This window comes from Engystomops pustulosus, chromosome 11 (genome assembly GCF_040894005.1).
Source record: "Engystomops pustulosus chromosome 11, aEngPut4.maternal, whole genome shotgun sequence".
Lineage (NCBI taxonomy): Eukaryota > Metazoa > Chordata > Amphibia > Anura > Leptodactylidae > Engystomops > Engystomops pustulosus.
The window spans coordinates 71,469,651-71,490,584 of NC_092421.1; the positions used below are offsets into that span (position 1 = coordinate 71,469,651).

Consider the following 20,934-nt stretch of genomic DNA (forward strand, 5'->3'; position numbering starts at 1 on the left):
TACAATAAAATAACATGGTCACTGAACCGGTATGGTGAATGCCGTTAAAAAAACACAAAAAAAACCTCACAAAAATTATTACATTTTCACATCTGACCACATAAAAAGCGCATAAAAAGTGATCAAAAAGTAATATTTAGTCCAACATGATACCAAGTAAAAGTACAGCTTGTCCCGCAAAAAATAAGCTCTGTAAAAAAAATATATAAAAATGTTCTGCCCATTGTTACTTGGCGATACAAAAACAAACTCACAAAATGAGTTCTATATTCTGCAAAACAAGTTAACCATAAAAAAGCCATATAAATGGGGTATCGCCGTAATCATGATGACCCAGAATAACGATAATACATTAATTTTATGGTACAGTGAATGCCGGGGGAAAAAATGCTAAAAACCATAAACAAGAATTAATGATTTTTTTAATCCAAGAAACCAAGAAAGAGTTAATAAAATCTGATTATTGGCTATTAAACCCCCCTGTAAATGATGTACCTGAAAAGTGGATCTCACCACCAAAAAAAAATAATCTCCCATGTGTCCAAATTACAAAAAAAGAAACATTTTATAGCCTGTAAAATGTGACATTGCAGATCTGCTCTGAATGGCGCTGCTTCCCTTCTATGCCGGCCGTGTGCCCATACAGCAGTCACCACCACATATGGGGCATCCTCATACTCGGGAGACATTGGGTATCAAACTTTGTGGAGTTTTTTGTCATTTAATACTTTGTGACGGTTTAATTTTTGTCCAAAATTTATATATTGTCTAAAAAAAAATTACAGCTGCATTTTGTTTTAACCCCTGTGAAGCATCTAAAGGGTTAACACACTTCTTAAAGTTGATTTTTTTTACACATTGAGGGGTGTAGTTTCTAAAATGGCGTGATTTTGGGGGTTTTACTGCTGTTTAGGCCTCTCAAAGTCAGTTAAAGCTGAGGAGGTGCCTCTAAATAAGGGTTTTGGCGATTTTCATAAAAATGAGAAAAATTGCACCCAAAATTCTGAACCTCCTAACAACCTAGAAAAGAGAGAGGAGGTATAAAACCCTATGCCGATATAAAGCAGACATTCCAGAAATGTTAGTTATAAAGTTACTTGGGTGCTATGACTATCTGCCTGAAAAGCAGAAAATTTGGAACTTTGAAAATGACTAATTTTTAGAAATTTTTGCCAAATTTCATTTTTTTTCATAACTAAACACAAAAGATATCATCAAAATTTTTCTATTACTTTGAAGTACAATGTGTGACGGTAAAACAATCTCAAAATCCCCTGGATATGTTAAAGCGTCACAAAGTTATAACCTCCTATAATGACACAGGGTAAATTTTAAAAATCAGGCCTGGTCCTAAAGGTCTAAAATGGCTTAGACACAAAGGGGTTAAAGGGGCCAATCCGGCTCCGGGTCAGTAAGTGTTTCGTATTTGAGCAGTCCTGCTCTCTAGCAATAGGAAGCCGGCAGACCTGAATGCAGAAGTGGTGTATGTGGCCATGTGGGGTGACATCACCGCCGGTGAAGATAAGGGTCCACAAATGGTGGTGGTAGCAGCCATGTTAAATCTTGAATGTCTGTGGTGTAACCATCAAGCTTCAAGCTTGTTGCCTCCTATGTACACCTTACTAAGCATGCCCACAATACTCTCCTATATTACCTCCTGACAATGTTCTTATGGCAATGGGCCTTGTGTGGAAATGCATTAGCCTGGTCATGATGGCTTCCCCATAAGGGTGATGCCACACATGGCGTTATGAACCGGTTTTTGATCCGTTTTTAAGCAGTCCGTCCAAAAATGCATCCGTTTTTTACCAGTTTTAATTAAGATAATTAGTAAAACCTGTCAAAAACAAATGCGTTATCAAAAATGGATGTGTTTTTTTAACGCATGCGTTTTTGGACGGACTGCTTAAAAGCGTACCAAAAACGGGTTCAAAACACCATGGGTGGCATCACCCTAACTGAAAGTGGAGTATATAATAGAAACATTAAGGAGGTGGTGGGGGGGCAAAAGTACAAGAGGTCTTTACCAGGTGAATTACTGATATGATATTTCAATACTGTATAATGAAACAACAACCTAACGGGTTCTTCCCTTCGCTAACATTAGCCCCAAATCGCATAGAGAAGGGGCTGGGGACTGTAGGGGATTTCTGGTGATGGTGCAGAAGGCGGCTAAAAAGGCGATTGGCCCCTTCTTTAGGCGGTCCCAAAAAGAGGCTGGATTGGGCGGGCTTATTGCGGCCCGCCCCGTGGTTTTAAAAGCATTGGGGGCACGTGGCGGGGCCTCTTTCCTTCTGCCCTCAGGACCGAGCGGTGTGAAGTCGCCCACCCACCCTTGCCCTCAGGTTAATTTTCGTTTACAGGTGGTGTTCCGGTTTCTGGCTGTTCTCTTTCTTCCTTTCAGATGTCACAGCATTGGCGGATTTTCACATGCCCGAAGGCGAGATGAAGGTGCCCACATGACGTCTGACACCATTCGGGTGAAAGGTTTTTGCTCAAGAAGAAGCGAAGGGCCCGGATGGGCATGAATTTTGTTCCAACTATTTTGCATTTTTTCTATTGGTTATTTAATTAATTCATTGTTTCTCTAAAAATAAATGCTGTGCCCCCCCCCCCACCCCACACACACACACACACCCACCCACCCACAACAAGGAACATGGTGTGGTGTCCATTGATGGCTGGTTTAATTTTGGAGGATTTAAAATTTCTGGGTCAAGAGCCTGAATATTTTGGGCTAAGTTTACAAGTCCCTACAGTCCAGCCCAGACTAGACTAGAAACCTACCGTATTTTCCGGACTATAAGGCGCACTTAAAAGCATTGGATTTCCGTGGAAATCCAAAGTGCGCCTTATAGTCCGGTGCGCCCTATGTATGGCGCTGGGCAGCGGACCATACTTGCATAGGTCCCCGCTACCGGAGACCGGAGACAGCAGATCTCCAGCGGGAACTGCAGACCACGCGGCACGAACAACTTCTGCCGCGTGGTCTGCAGTTCCCGCTGGAGATCTGCTGTCTCCGGTAGCGGGGACCAATGTAAGTATGGTCCGCTGCCCTCCTCCACCTCCCCCTCACCTTCCCCGCTCACCTTCCCCGCGTTCCCCGTCGCGTCTCGGCGTTGCGTCCCGTCGCCGCGTCCCGTCGCGTCTCCGCCACGCCCCCGGACCCCGCGCCTTATAGTCCGATGCGCCTTATATATGTAATTATTACATATATAAGGCGCATCGGACTAATGCGCCTTATAGTCCGGTGCGCCCTATAGGGCAGAAAATACGGTAATGCCACCTCTATGTATATTAATTTAGAATATCACATTAATCGACAATCATATAACCAGCTTTATATCTAATTCTCAGTTGTCCTTGAGCATGGCGTGCATGGAGACTAGCTATTATAGGGTCTCCCATACACTACACATGGAGAAAATGTGCCCCATTCACTTGAAGGACATTATATAGCAGTATGAGACGTGTGGCGTGATGCCTGCAGCATTTCTGTGCATAAAGTGGTATAATCAAATTCTGCAACCCATTTATGATTGCGATGTGCCAAGGTGTCAGTCCAGCAGGACAATATTCCACTTCCCAGTGCACGGCATGGAATATTAACCCCTCCCTGATGTGCGCCATACTATCGCAAGCTGAGGATTTTTTTATTTTATATTTTGAAAAATATTAAACAATTCAATAAAAAGTGATCAAGGTCGTACAGTCCTAAAAATGGTAGCAATGAAAACGTAATCAAAAGTCGCAAAAAATGACACCACTCACAGCTCCATACACTGAATAATTAAAACGTTATTAGCGCCAGAAGATGGCTAAATAAAATAAAAAATTGTACAGGAGGTTTTAATTTTTGTAAATGTATGAAAACATTATAAAACCTATACAAATTTGTTATCCCCGTAATCGTACCGACCCAAGGAATGAAGAAGACATGTCATTTGGGGCGCTCAGTGAAAGCCGTAAATTCCAAGTCCAAAAGAAAATGGCGCAAATGCGTTTTTTCACCATTTTCACTGCATTTGTAATTATTTCCTGCTTCCCAGTACACAGCAGGGGATATTAAATACCATCTCTATGAAGTGCAATTTGTTACTCACAAGCTCTTTACGGGTAAAAATAAAAAAAGTTATAGATTTTTGAAGGTAGGGAGTGAAAAATGGAAATTAAAAAAAAAAAGGGCCAGGTCGTAGTGGGGTTAAATCCCATCCCTATGAAATGCAATATTTTACTCAGAAAACAAGCCCGCACACAGCTCTTTAGAAATGAAAAATGGAAACGCAAAAACTGGTCTTTAAACCCCGTGCCTTGGTTGGTATAAGGCCGGCGGCACACGTGGCGTTTTGCACCTGTTTTTTGGCCGTCTTTAAACAGTCCGTTAATAAACGCATGTGTTAAAAAACTCTGCATCAAACTGCATTTTTTTAAAACGCATCTGTTTTTGATCGGTTTTACCAATTATCTTAATTAAAATGGGTCAAAAACGCTTGTGTTTTTAAACGGAGAGCTTAAAAACGGGTTCAAACACCACGTATGCCGTCAGCCTAAGAGATGCGCCTCTACACTGAGAGTAGGGGCATAATCACCAAGACTGGATCATAATGGGGGCTTTATTCATACTGGGACAAAGAGGGTGGTTAAGGGGGTTCATGGAGAGAAGGGAGAAAGAAATTATGCTTTCCTCTGTTTTACCAAGCTGGACCAGAGGTAAAGATAGAGGTTAGTAAAAATTCTTTCTTCATTTTACACCACCTGGGGACACAAACAAAAAAAATCCCATCCCCAAGAACCCCTTTAAGGTTGTGTTCACATGATAAGTTTACATTGCCTTTTTTCACATAGCAACGTGTGTTTTACAATTTCTTTTAAACTCGCTTATTGAACAAGAAAATAAGGCACATACACTTGTTACAAATCATGTACAAGTCTTACAAATTACATCACAAGTGCCATATACAAAGAAAACATTGTACATACAAAAGCCTTGGCATGAAAAAATACAACCTAGTTCCTTCACAGTCCCAAGGCCTCAAACCTTGTCAGGCAAAGTGAGCAAAATCCAGTATATTTAACAAACAATCTACCTAAGTGCCTCCTGCGAGGAAGACAAAGCCCATCATAAGCGGAGATTTATCCTAAGTCTCTTAGAGCAGAACTGTTCTAGTTGCCCATGGGAACCAATCAGAGCTCAGCTTTCATTTTCCCACAGCTGTTTATAAAATTAAAGCTGTGCTCTGATTGGTTTCCATGGGCAACTAGCACAGTTTTACCTCAGACACTTCTGATAAATTTCCCCCGTATAGTCAAGGGGGGGGGGGAGTCGCACCACCTGCCCCAGACCTTTGCAAATTTCTCAGGACGGTGTCTAAGGAGAAAGACCACCTCATGTGTTTTGCATATAACATTGAAAACATATGCTGCTACGTAAAAACTGCATGCGTTTCGAACACACACCAAATGTGAACAAATGTGAATCATGTGAACACAACCACAAGTGTAAGGGACCAGAAGATAACGGGCATTATTAAGAATGGGGGGCGCCATATAGTGTGCAGTGGCCACTATAGAACATGGTGACTAATATGAGGGGCATTATAAGATATCAGTCCCGCAATAAGTGGTGTATTATTAAGTATTGGGGCCACAATCGTGACAGTACACTGGGTGCGACTAGAGCAGGGGGTATTCTACAGTGTAGGGATCACCACAAGGGGATTTTACTGTGTGATGACCACAGTGGAGGTTACATTATGGCGCACTATTTGTGTGGTACTAGTATTTCATGGGGGGGCTCTGTATTAGCTCTATTACAGTATTTGGGGGGCATAGTATTAGGGGTAGCAGAAGAATAACATTGTTAACATTGTAAACTCTGCAGGGATGGTGCGTGGCTGGTGGTAGAGACAAGGTGAAGGTGGACCTTATGGAGAAGATAAGGAGCGAGAACATGTACAATCCGAGGACAAATCACTTGAGGTCACTTGGGGTAATAGGTAGGGATCTCTCCTGTGTTTTCTATAGCTGTATATGATAAGCACTGTTTTTTTCATGTTCGCTTGTGTGTATATATGTTAGGGTCCGGCCACTACTTAGTATTTGGTACATGTGCACTGTGGCCAGTGCCTGGCTCTTTTATGACCCTAGAAACGCCCCCGGATAACCAAAAAAAAAAGTACCGTAATAAAAAGTGATTAAAATATACAGGCGGTCCCCTACTTAAAGACACTGGACTTAGACGACCCCTAGTTACAAACGGAGCCCTCTGCCCCCTGTGACCTCTGGTGACCTCTCTGGATGTTACTATAGTCCCAGACTGCAATGATCAGCTGTAAGGTGTATGTAATGAAGTTTTATTGATAATCCTTGGTCCAATTACAGCAAAAAATTGTAAAACTCCAATTGTGACTGGGGCAAAAAACATTTTTCTCTGGATCTACAATGATAAAATATACAGTTTCGCCTTACATACAAATTCGAATTAAGAACAAACCTAGGGAACCTATGTATGTAACCCAGGGACTGCCGGTATGTACTCCAAAATGGTACCAATGAGAACTACAGTTCACCTGACTAAAAACAAGTCCTAATACAACTACAAAAAGAGTGACATAAAAAACACATTTTAATTTTCTTTGGGTAGGGGAGAGTTGGGATAGGAAGGGGGTTTGGGGATGGGATGGGGGATCGAAATATATGGAATTAGGGAAAAAGAGGTAGATTATAATTAAATTACTTGAAAATGTATGTATTAATATAATGCATTAATTATGTCATTTGGCTCTTAGGCAACACATTGCTGAATTTTATCTGACAAGGTAATAATAATGTTTTGAAGATAATGTAGTAATGTTTGGAAGATATGGTATATTGTCTTCTAATTTTTATGATGGTTGTAATCTATAGATTGGAATATGGGAATACAGGGGGACCCCAGGTTACGTTCAAGATAGGTTCTGCAGGATTGTTCTTAAGTTGAATTTGTATGTAAGTTGGAACTGTATACTTTATAATTTATATTTCAAGGAAAAATAAAAGAAAAAAAACACACAAAACTGTAGAGCAATTGGTAACAGGGAAAAATAGCGGCTTTCCAAATTTAGACATAAAAATTCCCTGCAAGGCCAAAGCTGTGTCATGTAGGGGTAAAATGTTACGTAATATCTAACCATTGATGGCGTGCACACAACATGAACAAATGCAGGCCAAAAATAGATCTTTTATGTCTTGTCACAACTTTATCTATAGTTATCGGCTTTGTATTCAGATAGAAAACTCCAAGGCTCCGGGAAATAGTCACCGCTATGGACTTTCTGACGGCTAACCTCTAGTAATACACAGTAAACATACTCCATTGTCTGTAATTAGATCTATACAAACAAAACAGCACCACTACATCCACAGTTGTGATGGTGATGGGATTCCGCTGAATCTTTCTAATGGGAAACCATCTATTGGTTCCCTGAGTGAACCAGATCAAGAAATTAAAAAAAAAAAAGTTGAAGCAAAAAATGAGGACAGTCAAAAGAGTTAAGGAGAAGCTTGAAGACCCAAAAAGAAGAAGTTCTAGAGAAGCAATGGTCATACAGACAACAACAAATAATGAAGTCAAAGTGATCTTACAAACGGAGTCATCTTTTTCCATATATTGTTTTTACACTACTCTGCACAATTGAACGGGTGGTTTTGTCTTCTGGATAATCAGAGTTTTGTAGATACAAAATATTGATACTTTGTATGAAGTGACTATGTATCGGCTTAAGTCCTTCTTCTCTATAGAGTCGTGGGACCAACAAACTTGGTAGGGCGTATCTAAACTGAGAGTCTAGAACTCAAATAAACAACATAGAATTCTGAGATGATTATCAATAACCTCATATTTTATAGTTATCAGGGAGGGACCTGCCCAGCCCCATCCTTTGGGTACAGAGAGGATGCCGCTCAATGGCTATAGGTCTCCCCACGGCAGCAAGCAAACTGTCCGTAAGAAGAACTCTTACTCGCTGACCCTCATTTCACATGGAAATGATACTGGAAGTTTTGTTCTTGTGATTGAGTAGATGAGGAACCCATGTTCCTCGGAAGATGGGGTAAGATTTACCCTACTATCTAATATGATACCCTTGTAAACATCCCTATGTAGAGATTATATGCAAGCGGTTTTGTAACAATGTATTATGCAGTTTACAGACAACATTATATGACAACATTAGACTACAGGAGAAGTCTTCTTCGTTGTAGAGTCAGTAGTCATTTATTTATCTATCGGTGCTGATTGTAGGTACATATGTGGCGGTGGGATTGGCATATATTCCGGAATCTTGCATCTCATAAATTATGAATACAAAGAAGGCTTCCAAAATAAAGTCCTGGTTAGAGGCTGAATTAGGGGAGCGACAGTGAGGTGGAGTAGACTAATAACTGAAATCTAGAATCAAAGACCAAGACAACAAACACTATGGGCCATATATTACAGGCGTCCACAAACCAAGAGAAGTGATACAGAAAACTGTCTGAGACAAATATCCCAGGGGGAGATCCTACTCCAAAAGTTGATGACAAGTCTCCAGGACCAAGCAATGGTCATCTCACCAGACATTAAAACAAGGTTTCAGGGTGACTATGGTCCACTTCAAACTCCTCAGGAACCGGGCCAAGACTAATAAACCAGGATAACAAGATTATGAAACCTTATAGTTATTCTCTTATGTGCGATATTCCAGCTTTAGAAAAAAAGAAGAAATCATGTTCATCTCAAGAACGACAAGACGATAAAACGTTGTCTCGGACATCCTCAAGATGTTGAGCAGGTAGTACAAGTCTGAAGACATCTGCTGTAGGTAGTGTTTGAACTCTCGTAGCAGGGAGGGTGGAGAGTATTGAGAAAATTGACCAGATTTTGACTTTCCATATCTCAGGAGCAAGGAGAGGATCTACATTGTCCTTACCTGACCATCTTTGAAGCCTTGTCCTGGGGTCTTTGTGTGCGCTGAGATGACTTGTTGCCAGGGTTCTTCCTCTTCTCTCCGTCTCTTGTTTTGCCTCTCTTGCTTTCACTCCCCTTCACCTCTCTTATCTTGAGACCTTTCTACTCTCACTGTTATGGAGTGGACCTGTCAGGGTATGTCTCCTCTTGACTTCATTGCCCCACTCAGTGCGTTCTCACTTTGCAAAAAAAAAAAAGAGGAGTATTCTTTTCTGCCTGAGTTAATCCCTCTCTCACTCTCTCAAACAGGAAGCTCGCTTCTCTAAAGCTTCTACTTCTCATTTTTATCTGTGCACCTCACACACATTGTGTAAGCCCAGCTACAGCAATGTGCAAGACACAAGGCCCGGAGCCCACGGGCACATAGGTATAGACGGGTACAAGGTGCACGGGGAGAGCCTCAAGTCTAAGGTGCAGCCAGACGGGGGCTTTACCTGTAATTTGAGTATAAAACCAGGTCTCACAGGTGAGAGGCCGCTCTGATACACCTCACAGGTAACCAAGGAAGTCCTCCTCCCACAAACTACAGTGCTAATGGGAGGGAGATCTAGCTGCACCGATACATTGTAGCAAAGGTCAGCAGAAATGTTTGTGCTTCTAATCTGTCGAGGAAAAATAACATATGTAGCAAACCCTCAGCTGTGAGAAAGTTTACAGTTGTCCGCAGGGTCGAGTTTTGGATAGATGTTTAATAAAGGAATAATTATTATTGTTGTTCGCAGGGTCGAGTTTTGGATGGAAGTTTAGGATGTAGACAAGAATATTTTAATTCCTTAGCAGAAAGCAAAGTATAATGGGGCACATTTACTAAGGTGCTTGTGCCAGTTTTTTGTCGGACTTTGCACGTTCTTTCTAGTGCAAACTGCTTGCACAGATATTTAGGAAGTGTCTGCGACAAATATGTGTTGCACATGACCCTTTTGTGTCATGGCTGCACTATTCTGCTGCACTGATGGGGGCGTGCGCCAGATGTAACATGTAAAATCCAACAGAGTTGTGTTGCACGCCGCATGTTAAAGGTGCACCAAAAAAGGGCGCCAGATTCATGGAGAACGGGCACCAAAAATCCGGAATCTGGCGCCCTCTGCAAACTGCAGTTTCCACTGTTCTTAGTAAATGTGCCTCATTTTGTTAAAAATGACAGGACATTTTATGATACAAAAATATTAACCTTATTGTTAGCAAAATAAGTATAGAGAACACATCCTGCAACAAACAAAATTAAACAGGATAATACTGATCCCTATATACAGGAATATAACTACTATAATACTGCCCCCTATGTACAAGAATATAACTACTATAATACTGCCCCCTATGTACAAGAATATAACTACTATAATACTACCCCCTATGTACAAGAATATAACTACTATAATACTGCCCCCTATGTACAAGACTATAACTACTATAATACTGCCCCCTATGTACAAGAATATAACTACTATAATACTGCCCCCTATGTACAGGAATATAACTACTATAATACTACCCCCTATGTACAAGAATATAACTACTATAATACTGCCCCCTATGTACAAGAATATAACTACTATAATACTGCCCCCTATGTACAAGACTATAACTACTATAATACTGCCCCCTATGTACAAGAATATAACTACTATAATACTGCCCCCTATGTACAGGAATATAACTACTATAATACTGCCCCCTATGTACAAGACTATAACTACTATAATACTGCCCCCTATGTACAAGAATATAACTACTATAATACTGCCCCCTATGTACAGGAATATAACTACTATAATACTGCCCCCTATGTACAAGAATATAACTACTATAATACTGCCCCCTATGTACAAGAATATAACTACTATAATACTGACCCCTATGTACAGGAATATAACTACTATAATACTGCCCCCTATGTACAAGAATATAACTACTATAATACTGACCCCTATGTACAGGAATATAACTACTATAATACTGCCCCCTATGTACAAGAATATAACTACTATAATACTGCTCCTATGTACAAGAATATAACAACTATAATACTGCCCCCTATGTACAAGAATATAACTACTATAATACTGCCCCCTATGTACAGGAATATGACTACTATAATACTGCCCCCTATGTACAAGAATATAACTACTATAATACTGCCCCCTATGTACAGGAATATAACTACTATAATACTGTCCCCTATGTACAAGAATATAACTACTATAATACTGCCCCCTATGTACAGGAATATAACTACTATAATACTGCCCCCTATGTACAGGAATATAACTACTATAATACTGCCCCCTATGTACAAGAATATAACTACTATAATACTGCCCCCTATGTACAGGAATATAACTACTATAATACTATCCCCTATGTACAAGAATATAACTACTATAATACTGCCCCCTATGTACAGGAATATAACTACTATAATACTGCCCCCTATGTACAGGAATATGACTACTATAATACCGCCCCCTATGTACAAGAATATAACTACTATAATACTGCCCCCTATGTACAGGAATATAACTACTATAATACTGTCCCCTATGTACAAGAATATAACTACTATAATACTGCCCCCTATGTACAGGAATATAACTACTATAATACTGCCCCCTATGTACAAGAATATAACTACTATAATACTGCCCCCTATGTACAGGAATATAACTACTATAATACTGCCCCCTATGTACAAGAATATAACTACTATAATACTGCCCCCTATGTACAAGAATATAACTACTATAATACTGCCCCCTACGTACAAGAATATAACTACTATAATACTGTCCCCTATGTACAGGATTCTCGTGGATCAGCTCCAATGAGAAGTCATTACAGGTCCATGTCTGAAAATATGCAGGTTCTCCGGATCGTGGCCCAATCACTGCAGTTCTCACTGCTTTCCTGCTGCTACTACTAGTAAATATCATGGCAGACACTTATCAGGGCTTCTATGTCAGAAAACTGGTATTGAATCCCTGAAATAATCTCAATTTACGCCATGTCCCTGTCCAGGAGCGTAACTAGGAGAAGTTGACCCCCATAGCAGACTTCTGAATGGGGCCCCCATTCCTCTTAAAAATATATACATTTTTTTATACGTTATCATACATTTATACACACATATAGGGGGGATTTACTAATTCTGGCACAAGCACGTCTGTCGGCATAGGAGATCAGTCTCCGGAAAGCACAGCCCGATGTATTAAAGTGGCGCACGGCTGTAAGTAATTAATGGGTAGACTGAACTGATCAGTCGTGCGCCATAAAAATGCCGATATCAATGAGATGTGCGCCAAAATCTTACATGGACTGCGCCTTAATTTTGCTCTCTGACCATTTTTTCCCGGTCTATTGTGCGTCAAAAATTGTGCCTAAAAATGGCGACAAAATACACATAAATGTGGAGGATAATGTGGAAACGCTAGGCCACGCCCACTTGCGCTAAAAAAAAGATGGAGGAGTCAGGATAGATAAATGATCCGCAACAATTCTGTGCCAAAAAAAACATTAAAATCCTGGCATTTCTTTGGCGCAGATGCGATAATACATGTGCCCCGCAGTGTTCTACATATACACGCACACATTTAAAAATTATTTTTTTCACAATTATACTTTTATGTTCACTGAAATATACATTTATACACTTACCCACATACATACATCATATTAATACACATACAGTATATACATAACAAATACAGACATGTATACAGTATAAACACACCATATACAAACACACAGCATAAACACGCATATATACAGAATATGCACACCATATATACTCACATAAAGTACCACATACAAAGTTATTAAACACACACATATACACACCTACATACAATGCCAAGTACAAACATATATCAACTTGCATACAGTTTATAAACACCATATATATACACAACATATTCTCACACATACAGCATCTACACATCAGCATTATAGTAGTTATATTCTTGTACATAGGGGGCAGTATTATAGTAGTTATATTCTTGTACATAGGGGGCAGTATTATAGTAGTTATATTCTTGTACATAGGGGGCAGTATTATAGTAGTTATATTCTTGTACATAGGGGCAGTACTATAGTAGTTATATTCTTGTACATAGGGGCAGTATTATAGTAGTTATAGTCTTGTATATAGGGGGCAGTATTATAGTAGTTATATTACTGTACATAGGAGGCAGTATTATAGTAGTTATATTCTTGTACATAGGGGGCAGTATTCTAGTAGTTATATTCTTGTACATAGGGGGCGGTATTATAGTAGTTATATTCTTGTACATAGGGGCAGTATTATAGTAGTTATATTCCTGTACATAGGGGGCAGTATTATAGTAGTTATATTCTTTTACTTAGGGGGCAGTATTATAGTAGTTATAGTCTTGTACATAGGGGCAGTATTATAGTAGTTATATTCTTGTACATAGGGGCAGTATTATAGTAGTTATATTCATGTACATAGGGGCAGTATTATAGTAGTTATATTCTTGTACATAGGGGACAGTATTATAGTAGTTATATTCTTGTACATAGGGGCAGTATTATAGTAGTTATATTCATGTACATAGGGGGCAGTATTATAGTAGTTATATTCCTGTACATAGGGGGCAGTATTATAGTAGTTATATTCTTGTACATAGGGGCAGTATTATAGTAGTTATATTCCTGTACACAGGGGGCAGTATTATAGTAGTTATATTCTTGTACATAGGGGGCAGTATTATAGTAGTTATATTCTTGTACATAGGGGGCAGTATTATAGTAGTTATATTCCTGTACATAGGGGGCAGTATTATAGTAGTTATATTCTTGTACATAGGGGGCAGTATTATAGTAGTTATATTCTTGTACATAGGGGACCGTATTATAGTAGTTATATTCTTGTACATAGTGGGGAAGTATTATAGTAGTTATATTCTTGTACATAGGGGGCAGTATTATAGTAGTTATATTCTTGTACATAGTGGAGAAGTATTATAGTAGTTATATTCTTGTACATAGGGAGCAGTATTATAGTAGTTATATTCCTGTACATAGGGGCAGTATTATAGTAGTTATATTCTTGTACATAGGGGGCAGTATTATAGTAGTTATAGTCTTGTATATAGGGGGCAGTATTATAGTAGTTATATTCCTGTACATAGGAGGCAGTATTATAGTAGTTATATTCTTGTACATAGGGGGCAGTATTCTAGTAGTTATATTCTTGTACATAGGGGGCGGTATTATAGTAGTTATATTCTTGTACATAGGGGCAGTATTATAGTAGTTATATTCCTGTACATAGGGGGCAGTATTATAGTAGTTATATTCATGTACATAGGGGCAGTATTATAGTAGTTATATTCTTGTACATAGGGGCAGTATTATAGTAGTTATATTCATGTACATAGGGGCAGTATTATAGTAGTTATATTCTTGTACATAGGGGACAGTATTATAGTAGTTATATTCTTGTACATAGGGGCAGTATTATAGTAGTTATATTCATGTACATAGGGGGCAGTATTATAGTAGTTATATTCCTGTACTAGGGGGCAGTATTATAGTAGTTATATTCTTGTACATAGGGGCAGTATTATAGTAGTTATATTCCTGTACACAGGGGGCAGTATTATAGTAGTTATATTCTTGTACATAGGGGGCAGTATTATAGTAGTTATATTCTTGTACATAGGGGGCAGTATTATAGTAGTTATATTCCTGTACATAGGGGGCAGTATTATAGTAGTTATATTCTTGTACATAGGGGACCGTATTATAGTAGTTATATTCTTGTACATAGTGGGGAAGTATTATAGTAGTTATATTCTTGTACATAGGGGGCAGTATTATAGTAGTTATATTCTTGTACATAGTGGAGAAGTATTATAGTAGTTATATTCTTGTACATAGGGAGCAGTATTATAGTAGTTATATTCCTGTACATAGGGGGCAGTATTATAGTAGTTATATTCATGTATATAGGGGGCAGTATTATATTAGTTATATTCTTGTACATAGGGGTCAGTATTATAGTAGTTATATCCTTGTACATAGAGGGCAGTATTATAGTAGTTATATTCTTGTACATAGGGGGCAGTATTATAGTAGTTATATTCCTGTACATAGGGGGCAGTATTATAGTAGTTATATTCCTGTACATAGGGGGCAGTATTATAGTAGTTATATTCTTGTACATAGGGGGCAGTATTATAGTAGTTATATCCTTGTACATAGAGGGCAGTATTATAGTAGTTATATTCTTGTACATAGGGGGAAGTATTATAGTAGTTATATTCTTGTACATAGGGGCAGTATTATAGTAGTTATATTCCTGTACATAGGGGGCAGTATTATAGTAGTTATATTCTTGTACATAGGGGGCAGTATTATAGTAGTTATATTCCTGTACATAGGGGCAGTATTATAGTAGTTATATTCTTGTATATAGGGGACAGTATTATAGTAGTTATATTCTTGTACATAGGGGGTGTATTATAGTAGTTATATTCCTGTACATAGGGGGCAGTATTATAGTAGTTATATTCTTGTACATAGGGGGCAGTATTAAAGTAGTTATATTCTTGTATATAGGGGTCACTATTATAGTAGTTATATTCTTGTACATAGGGGGCAGTATTATAGTAGTTATATTCTTGTACATAGGGGGCAGTATTATAGTAGTTATACTCCAGTACATAGGGGGCAGTATTATAGAAGGTATATTCCTCTACATAGGGGGCAGTATTATAGTGGTTATATTTTTGTACATAGGGGGCAGTATTATAGTAGTTTTATTCTTGTACATAGGGGGCAGTATTATAGTAGTTATATTCTTGTACATAGATGTATTACAGGGGGGGTGAAGCGTCTGTATGTAGATGTACTACTGGAGGGTTGGCGGCTGTATGTAGATGTATTATTGGGGGTTGTGTAGGCTGTATATAGCTGTATTACTGGCAGGGTGAGGCGGCTGTATATAGATGTATTACTGGGGGTTAGGCAACTGCATATAGATGTATAACTGGTGGCTGGCAGCTCTATATAGATGTTTTACTGGTGGTTAGGTGGCTGGCGGCTGTATGTAGATGTATTACTGGGCAGGGTGAGGCGGCTGTACATAGATTTATTACTGGGGTTTATGAATCTGTATATAGATGTATAACTGGGGGCTGGCGGCTGTGGGGGTGAGGCGGCTGTATGTAGATGTATTAATGGGGGGTGAGGTGGCTGTATGTAGATGTATTACTGGTGGTTAGGTGGCTGTATATAGATGTATTACTGGGCGGGGAAAGGCAGGTGTGTATAGATGTATTACTGGCGGCTGGTGGCTGTATATAGATGTATTACTGGTGGTTAGGTGGCTGTAGATAGATGTATTAATGGGGGCTGGCGGCTGTTTATAGATGTTTTACTGGGGGTTAGGCAGCTGTATATAGATGTATAACTGGGGGCTGGCGGCTGTATATAGATGTATTACTGGTGGTTAGGTGGCTATATATAGATGTATTACTGGGGGGGCTGGCGGCTGTATATAGATGTATTACTGGGCGGGGAAAGGCAGGTGTGTATAGATGTATTACTGGCGGCTGGTGGCTGTATATAGATGTATTACTGGTGGTTAGGTGGCTGTAGATAGATGTATTAATGGGGGCTGGCGGCTGTTTATAGATGTTTTACTGGGGGTTAGGCAGCTGTATATAGATGTATAACTGGGGGCTGGCGGCTGTATATAGATGTATTACTGGTGGTTAGGTGGCTATATATAGATGTATTACTGGGGGGGCTGGCGGCTGTATATAGATGTATAACTGGGGGCTGGCGGCTGTATATAGATGTATTACTGGTGGTTAGGTGGCTATATATAGATGTATTACTGGGGGGCTGGCGGCTGTATATAGATGTATAACTGGGGGCTGGCGGCTGTATATAGATGTATTACTGGTGGTTAGGTGGCTGTATATAGATGTATTACTGGTGGTTAGGTGGCTGTATATAGATGTATTACTGGGGGGTTGGCGCCTGCATGTAGATGTATTACTGGGGGTTGGCGCCTGCATGTAGATGTATTACTGGGGGGTTGGCGGCTGCATGTAGATGTATTACTGGGGGTTGGCGCCTGCATGTAGATGTATTACTGGGGGTTGGCGCCTCCATGTAGATGTATTACTGGGGGGTTGGCGGCTGCATGTAGATGTATTACTGGGGGGTTGGCGGCTGCATGTAGATGTATTACTGGGGGGTTGGCGGCTGCATGTAGATGTATTACTGGGGGGTTGGCGGCTGCATGTAGATGTTTTACTGGGGGGTTGGCGGCTGTATGTTGATGTATTACTGGGGGAAAATAGATAGTGAGCAGATGTAGGTATGCTACATTCACTGGGGTCCCCACCAACCTTAATTCGGCCCTGGGTGGGTATAAGCATATATAATGTATCACTCCTGAGGGGGCAGAGTATGACAATTAAATTCTATGATACATGTAAGTGGTCAGTAGATGTAAGCATATCACTTGTTCCCAATTTTAGTTTAGTTTTTCTTTTCTTTTTTAGTTTTTGATATTTAACGCCTTCACTGCCAGTGACAATGCTACTGCTTATATCCAATAGATACATGAAGCGTTTTAGAACCAGCACCTTCACAGTTAACTAATTTGCAAATGCACGGCTGGGCTTGGCAGGTATCAATGTGCACCCATTGTAATCTCTGATGGGGACATTCGGGTGCGTCAGGATTGTGTTATATGAAAATTGACCGAGGGCAGGAATTGCTGTACAAAGACGTGTATGCAAATAACACTACGAGGACAACGGTGTTATGTTATTATACGCTGCGTCAGGAGCCCAGGTAGTAGGCACCCGGGATGGTCTGGTGTGAATGTACTATAAAGAGGCTGCTATTGGGGTCACAAATTTTAAGTGTTTTGCCACTTTAAGGCACGGGTCTACATGGGGAACCACGAGTCATAATATCAATGTGTCACCATTGCAACAAAGCGCATGCAACCGTGAGGCTGTGTTCACACATTGAGGTTTTCTGATGCAGTTCTTTAACGGGTGAGAATAAATAAAGAAGAGGCGATGCTCTTCCTCTTTTCTTTCGCTTCACTCCTAGTTTGGGACATCCAAAACTACAGATCACAAAATCTTCACGGCCTGAGGTTGCTGTGAATGTGACTTAAGATCACAGAAAGTTTTGCAGCAACCCCCGGGGTTACAATGTAACTCTATTGGAACAACCGCTTTAAAGGGAACCTGTCATCAGAAATTGACCTAATAAACTGCTACCAGTTATCAAGCAGCTGAACACCTTCCAGATTGGGTTTCTTTTGTGACCCAGTGCGGTGGCATCACCCAAAAAAATCAACTTTGAAGTGAGATGTAAATTGACTGCATAAAGTCAAGGAGGAGGAGATTTTAACACTGAAGTCAAGCTCTCTCTTCCACAGAAAGTCTCCTTTGCTGTAATTAAAGGTCCTGCATCCAGAGACATCACTAACCAGATCTCCTGAAGTCCGGTGCATGATGTCAATCACAGAGGAGGAGGCCTTCAGAGCTCTCCACCTTGACTTCAGTGTTACACTCTCCTCCTCCTTGACTTTATACAACCAATTTACATCTTACTCCATAGTTGATTTTGGGGGATGATGCCATCACCATGTGCCATGAAAGAAACAGAAACTAGACAATGTTACAATATGCTTGACAATTTACTGGTAGCGGTTTAGTAGGCCAGTTGCTGATGACAGGTTCCCTTTAAGGGTAAGCCCAGTAGGATGGGTAACTCGTAGCTTGAAGCTGCCAGACCCGGCTCCTACCTGGTTTTGTCTGAAGATAAGCGTCACCTGCAGCTTCTTATCTTATAGAGATACCATAGACATGCGTCAGAGTCAGGGCTGAGCGCTCTGGGCCAAACTACTCTCTATATTCAATTTTGGTTCTAAAAGCTGGGAAAAGATTGTGGGAAAGTCTCTCAGACGCTGATCACCGCATTCAGGGCTGCGGCGCAGGGTTACAGTATCCTAATGCTGACATTACTTCCTATGCTATTGTTCTCTGGCATCAGCCAGCCCTGCATTTCTCTGCTGAATGCACCTTTCACTATGGCGGCTGGGATCCACTATCTGTATCCTCCAGTCTCTTGACCTCGTGTGCAGCCGCTGATGTTTACCCGTGAGTCATGTGATCTGGATGCGACACCGCACAGTGGACATAGAAGCTGCTGGGGGAAAAAAATAAATCAATTCAGTAGAAGTCCTTGACTTGTCCTCTTTGGCCGACATGTGATAAACCAGGGACATTACTCATAGATCCAGGCACCGTGACTGTGGTAACCTTCTTATATTTGTTATCCTTTTATCTAAAATCAACTTTTATAAATATGCAAATGAGCCAGAAGAGCTCTGGGGAGTGGGGTGTTACCAGGGACTCTCCATGCTGCAGATCCACTGTTACACTGTGCAGGAGCACATCTTCCTGCCACTGTGTGAGATTACAGGAGGTAAAGCGGGAGGGGGGGGGGGAGTGCTAGGGGGAGGCTGAGAAAGTGTAATTTCCAATGAAGCTACAGCATGGAGCGGCTCTGGTAACACCCCCAGAGCCCTTCATTAGCATAAATGTAAATGTTGATTTTAGAAGGAATGAGTTCATGGATAAGAAGATACAGTGCCTGGATATATGAGTAATGCCACTGGTTTATCATGATGGATTGTGATGGTAGATTTACTTTAAGGGAAAGCTGGATGACAAATGAGATGACGGACTGTACCAAAGAAAATTGGTAGAAAATCCAGAAACATGGAATATGTCACAGGTTGTATTTTATGTCCCAGGACTCTTCATCTAGTGCACTGGGAATGTATCCTCACACAGCTGCACTCTGTGCTCTCTGCAGCCAGTTTTAGGTATTGTCCTGGGATACATCTGTAATCATACCTTTGCATATGTTAGTAGTAGCAGCAGGACTGTGACGTATGGATTTATATTTCAGGATAGTCGCAGCACTAGGGTGTCCTCACCCTGTTGTGCTCTTAGCTCTGTGCATTAATCTGCTGCACGTTACTTGCTATGAAGCAATAAAATGCAATGAGATAGATACATTGTGAGGATATTCCCCCAGGGCGTCTACGATCCTGGAATATAAATCCACATACCACAGTCCTGCTGCTACTAACACCATACACAAGGTGTGATTACACATCTCTGCAGGGACAATACCCAATACTGGCTGCAGTCTACGTGGTCACACCTGCTTTAAGTATTGGTTCAGTCATTGCAGCGGCTGCCTATGGGGAAATAGCAGCTCCTCTGCAGCACTCGGGGCTTTCCTTCCACTTTTTATTTTTAATATATGTCATTACTTTTTCTAACAGTTAGTAGTGCAGTCTAGAGGACAGTGCTGGTATTACATCTGTCATTTATTTAGTGCACCAGTTTTTAAGATTTTACTTACATGTATCAGCTGACTGCAGTTACCACTCAATAGTTAAAGGGATATAGCAGAACAGAATAAAATTGGTGACCAATGTCTGATCATTGGGGGTATGATCAGCGGTACCACATCGGTCATAAGAACAGTCCAGGAGACCACCTTGGGATTGGATCACTGATCAAGTATGCCTACTGTGGCTGTGTACGCTTAAAAGAAATCTACAATCAAAATCCATCATGATAATCCAGGGTCACTTACTCATAGATCCAGGCACCGTGACTGTGGGAATCTTTCTATATTTGTTATCCATGGCCTCCTACCTTCTAAAATCAATTTTTATAATTGTGCTGATGAGTTAGAAGAGCTCTGGTTACCAGAGCCCCTCTATGTTGCAACTTCACAGGCTGTTACACTTTCTCAACCTCCCCTGCTCCCTCAGTGCTTACCCCTCCCTCTGCCTGCTGTAATCTCACACAGTGGGAGGAAGGGAAGTGGCAGCCTGTGAAGCTACATCACAGGCTGTTAATGCCCAC

The 20,934-nt window shown here is 40.4% G+C and overlaps 1 protein-coding gene and 1 long non-coding RNA gene across 5 annotated transcripts in view; one reads left to right on the forward strand and one right to left on the reverse strand.

The window, feature by feature from the left end:
- PTPN6 (protein tyrosine phosphatase non-receptor type 6) overlaps positions 1–19,178 on the reverse strand; it is a 42,782-nt gene extending 23,604 nt beyond the window's left edge. The window contains exons 1-2 of one of the 4 annotated variants that reach the window (XM_072129885.1): positions 19,066–19,178; positions 8,949–9,165 (exon numbers count right to left, since the gene is read on the reverse strand). In XM_072129885.1, the coding sequence (XP_071985986.1) occupies positions 8,949–8,956 (8 nt within the window). In that variant the 5' untranslated portion in view covers positions 8,957–9,165; positions 19,066–19,178. Of the gene's footprint in view, positions 1–5,087; positions 5,175–8,948; positions 9,502–19,065 lie in introns of those variants that run through there. The other 3 variants (XM_072129886.1, XM_072129884.1, XM_072129887.1) reach the window with 3 other exon arrangements.
- On the forward strand, positions 5,271–8,127 carry LOC140105797 (uncharacterized). The gene is made up of 3 exons (XR_011850636.1): positions 5,271–5,499; positions 5,882–5,996; positions 7,888–8,127. It is a non-coding gene; the product is annotated as an uncharacterized lncRNA (long non-coding RNA).
- Positions 19,179–20,934: the final 1,756 nt, after the last annotated feature.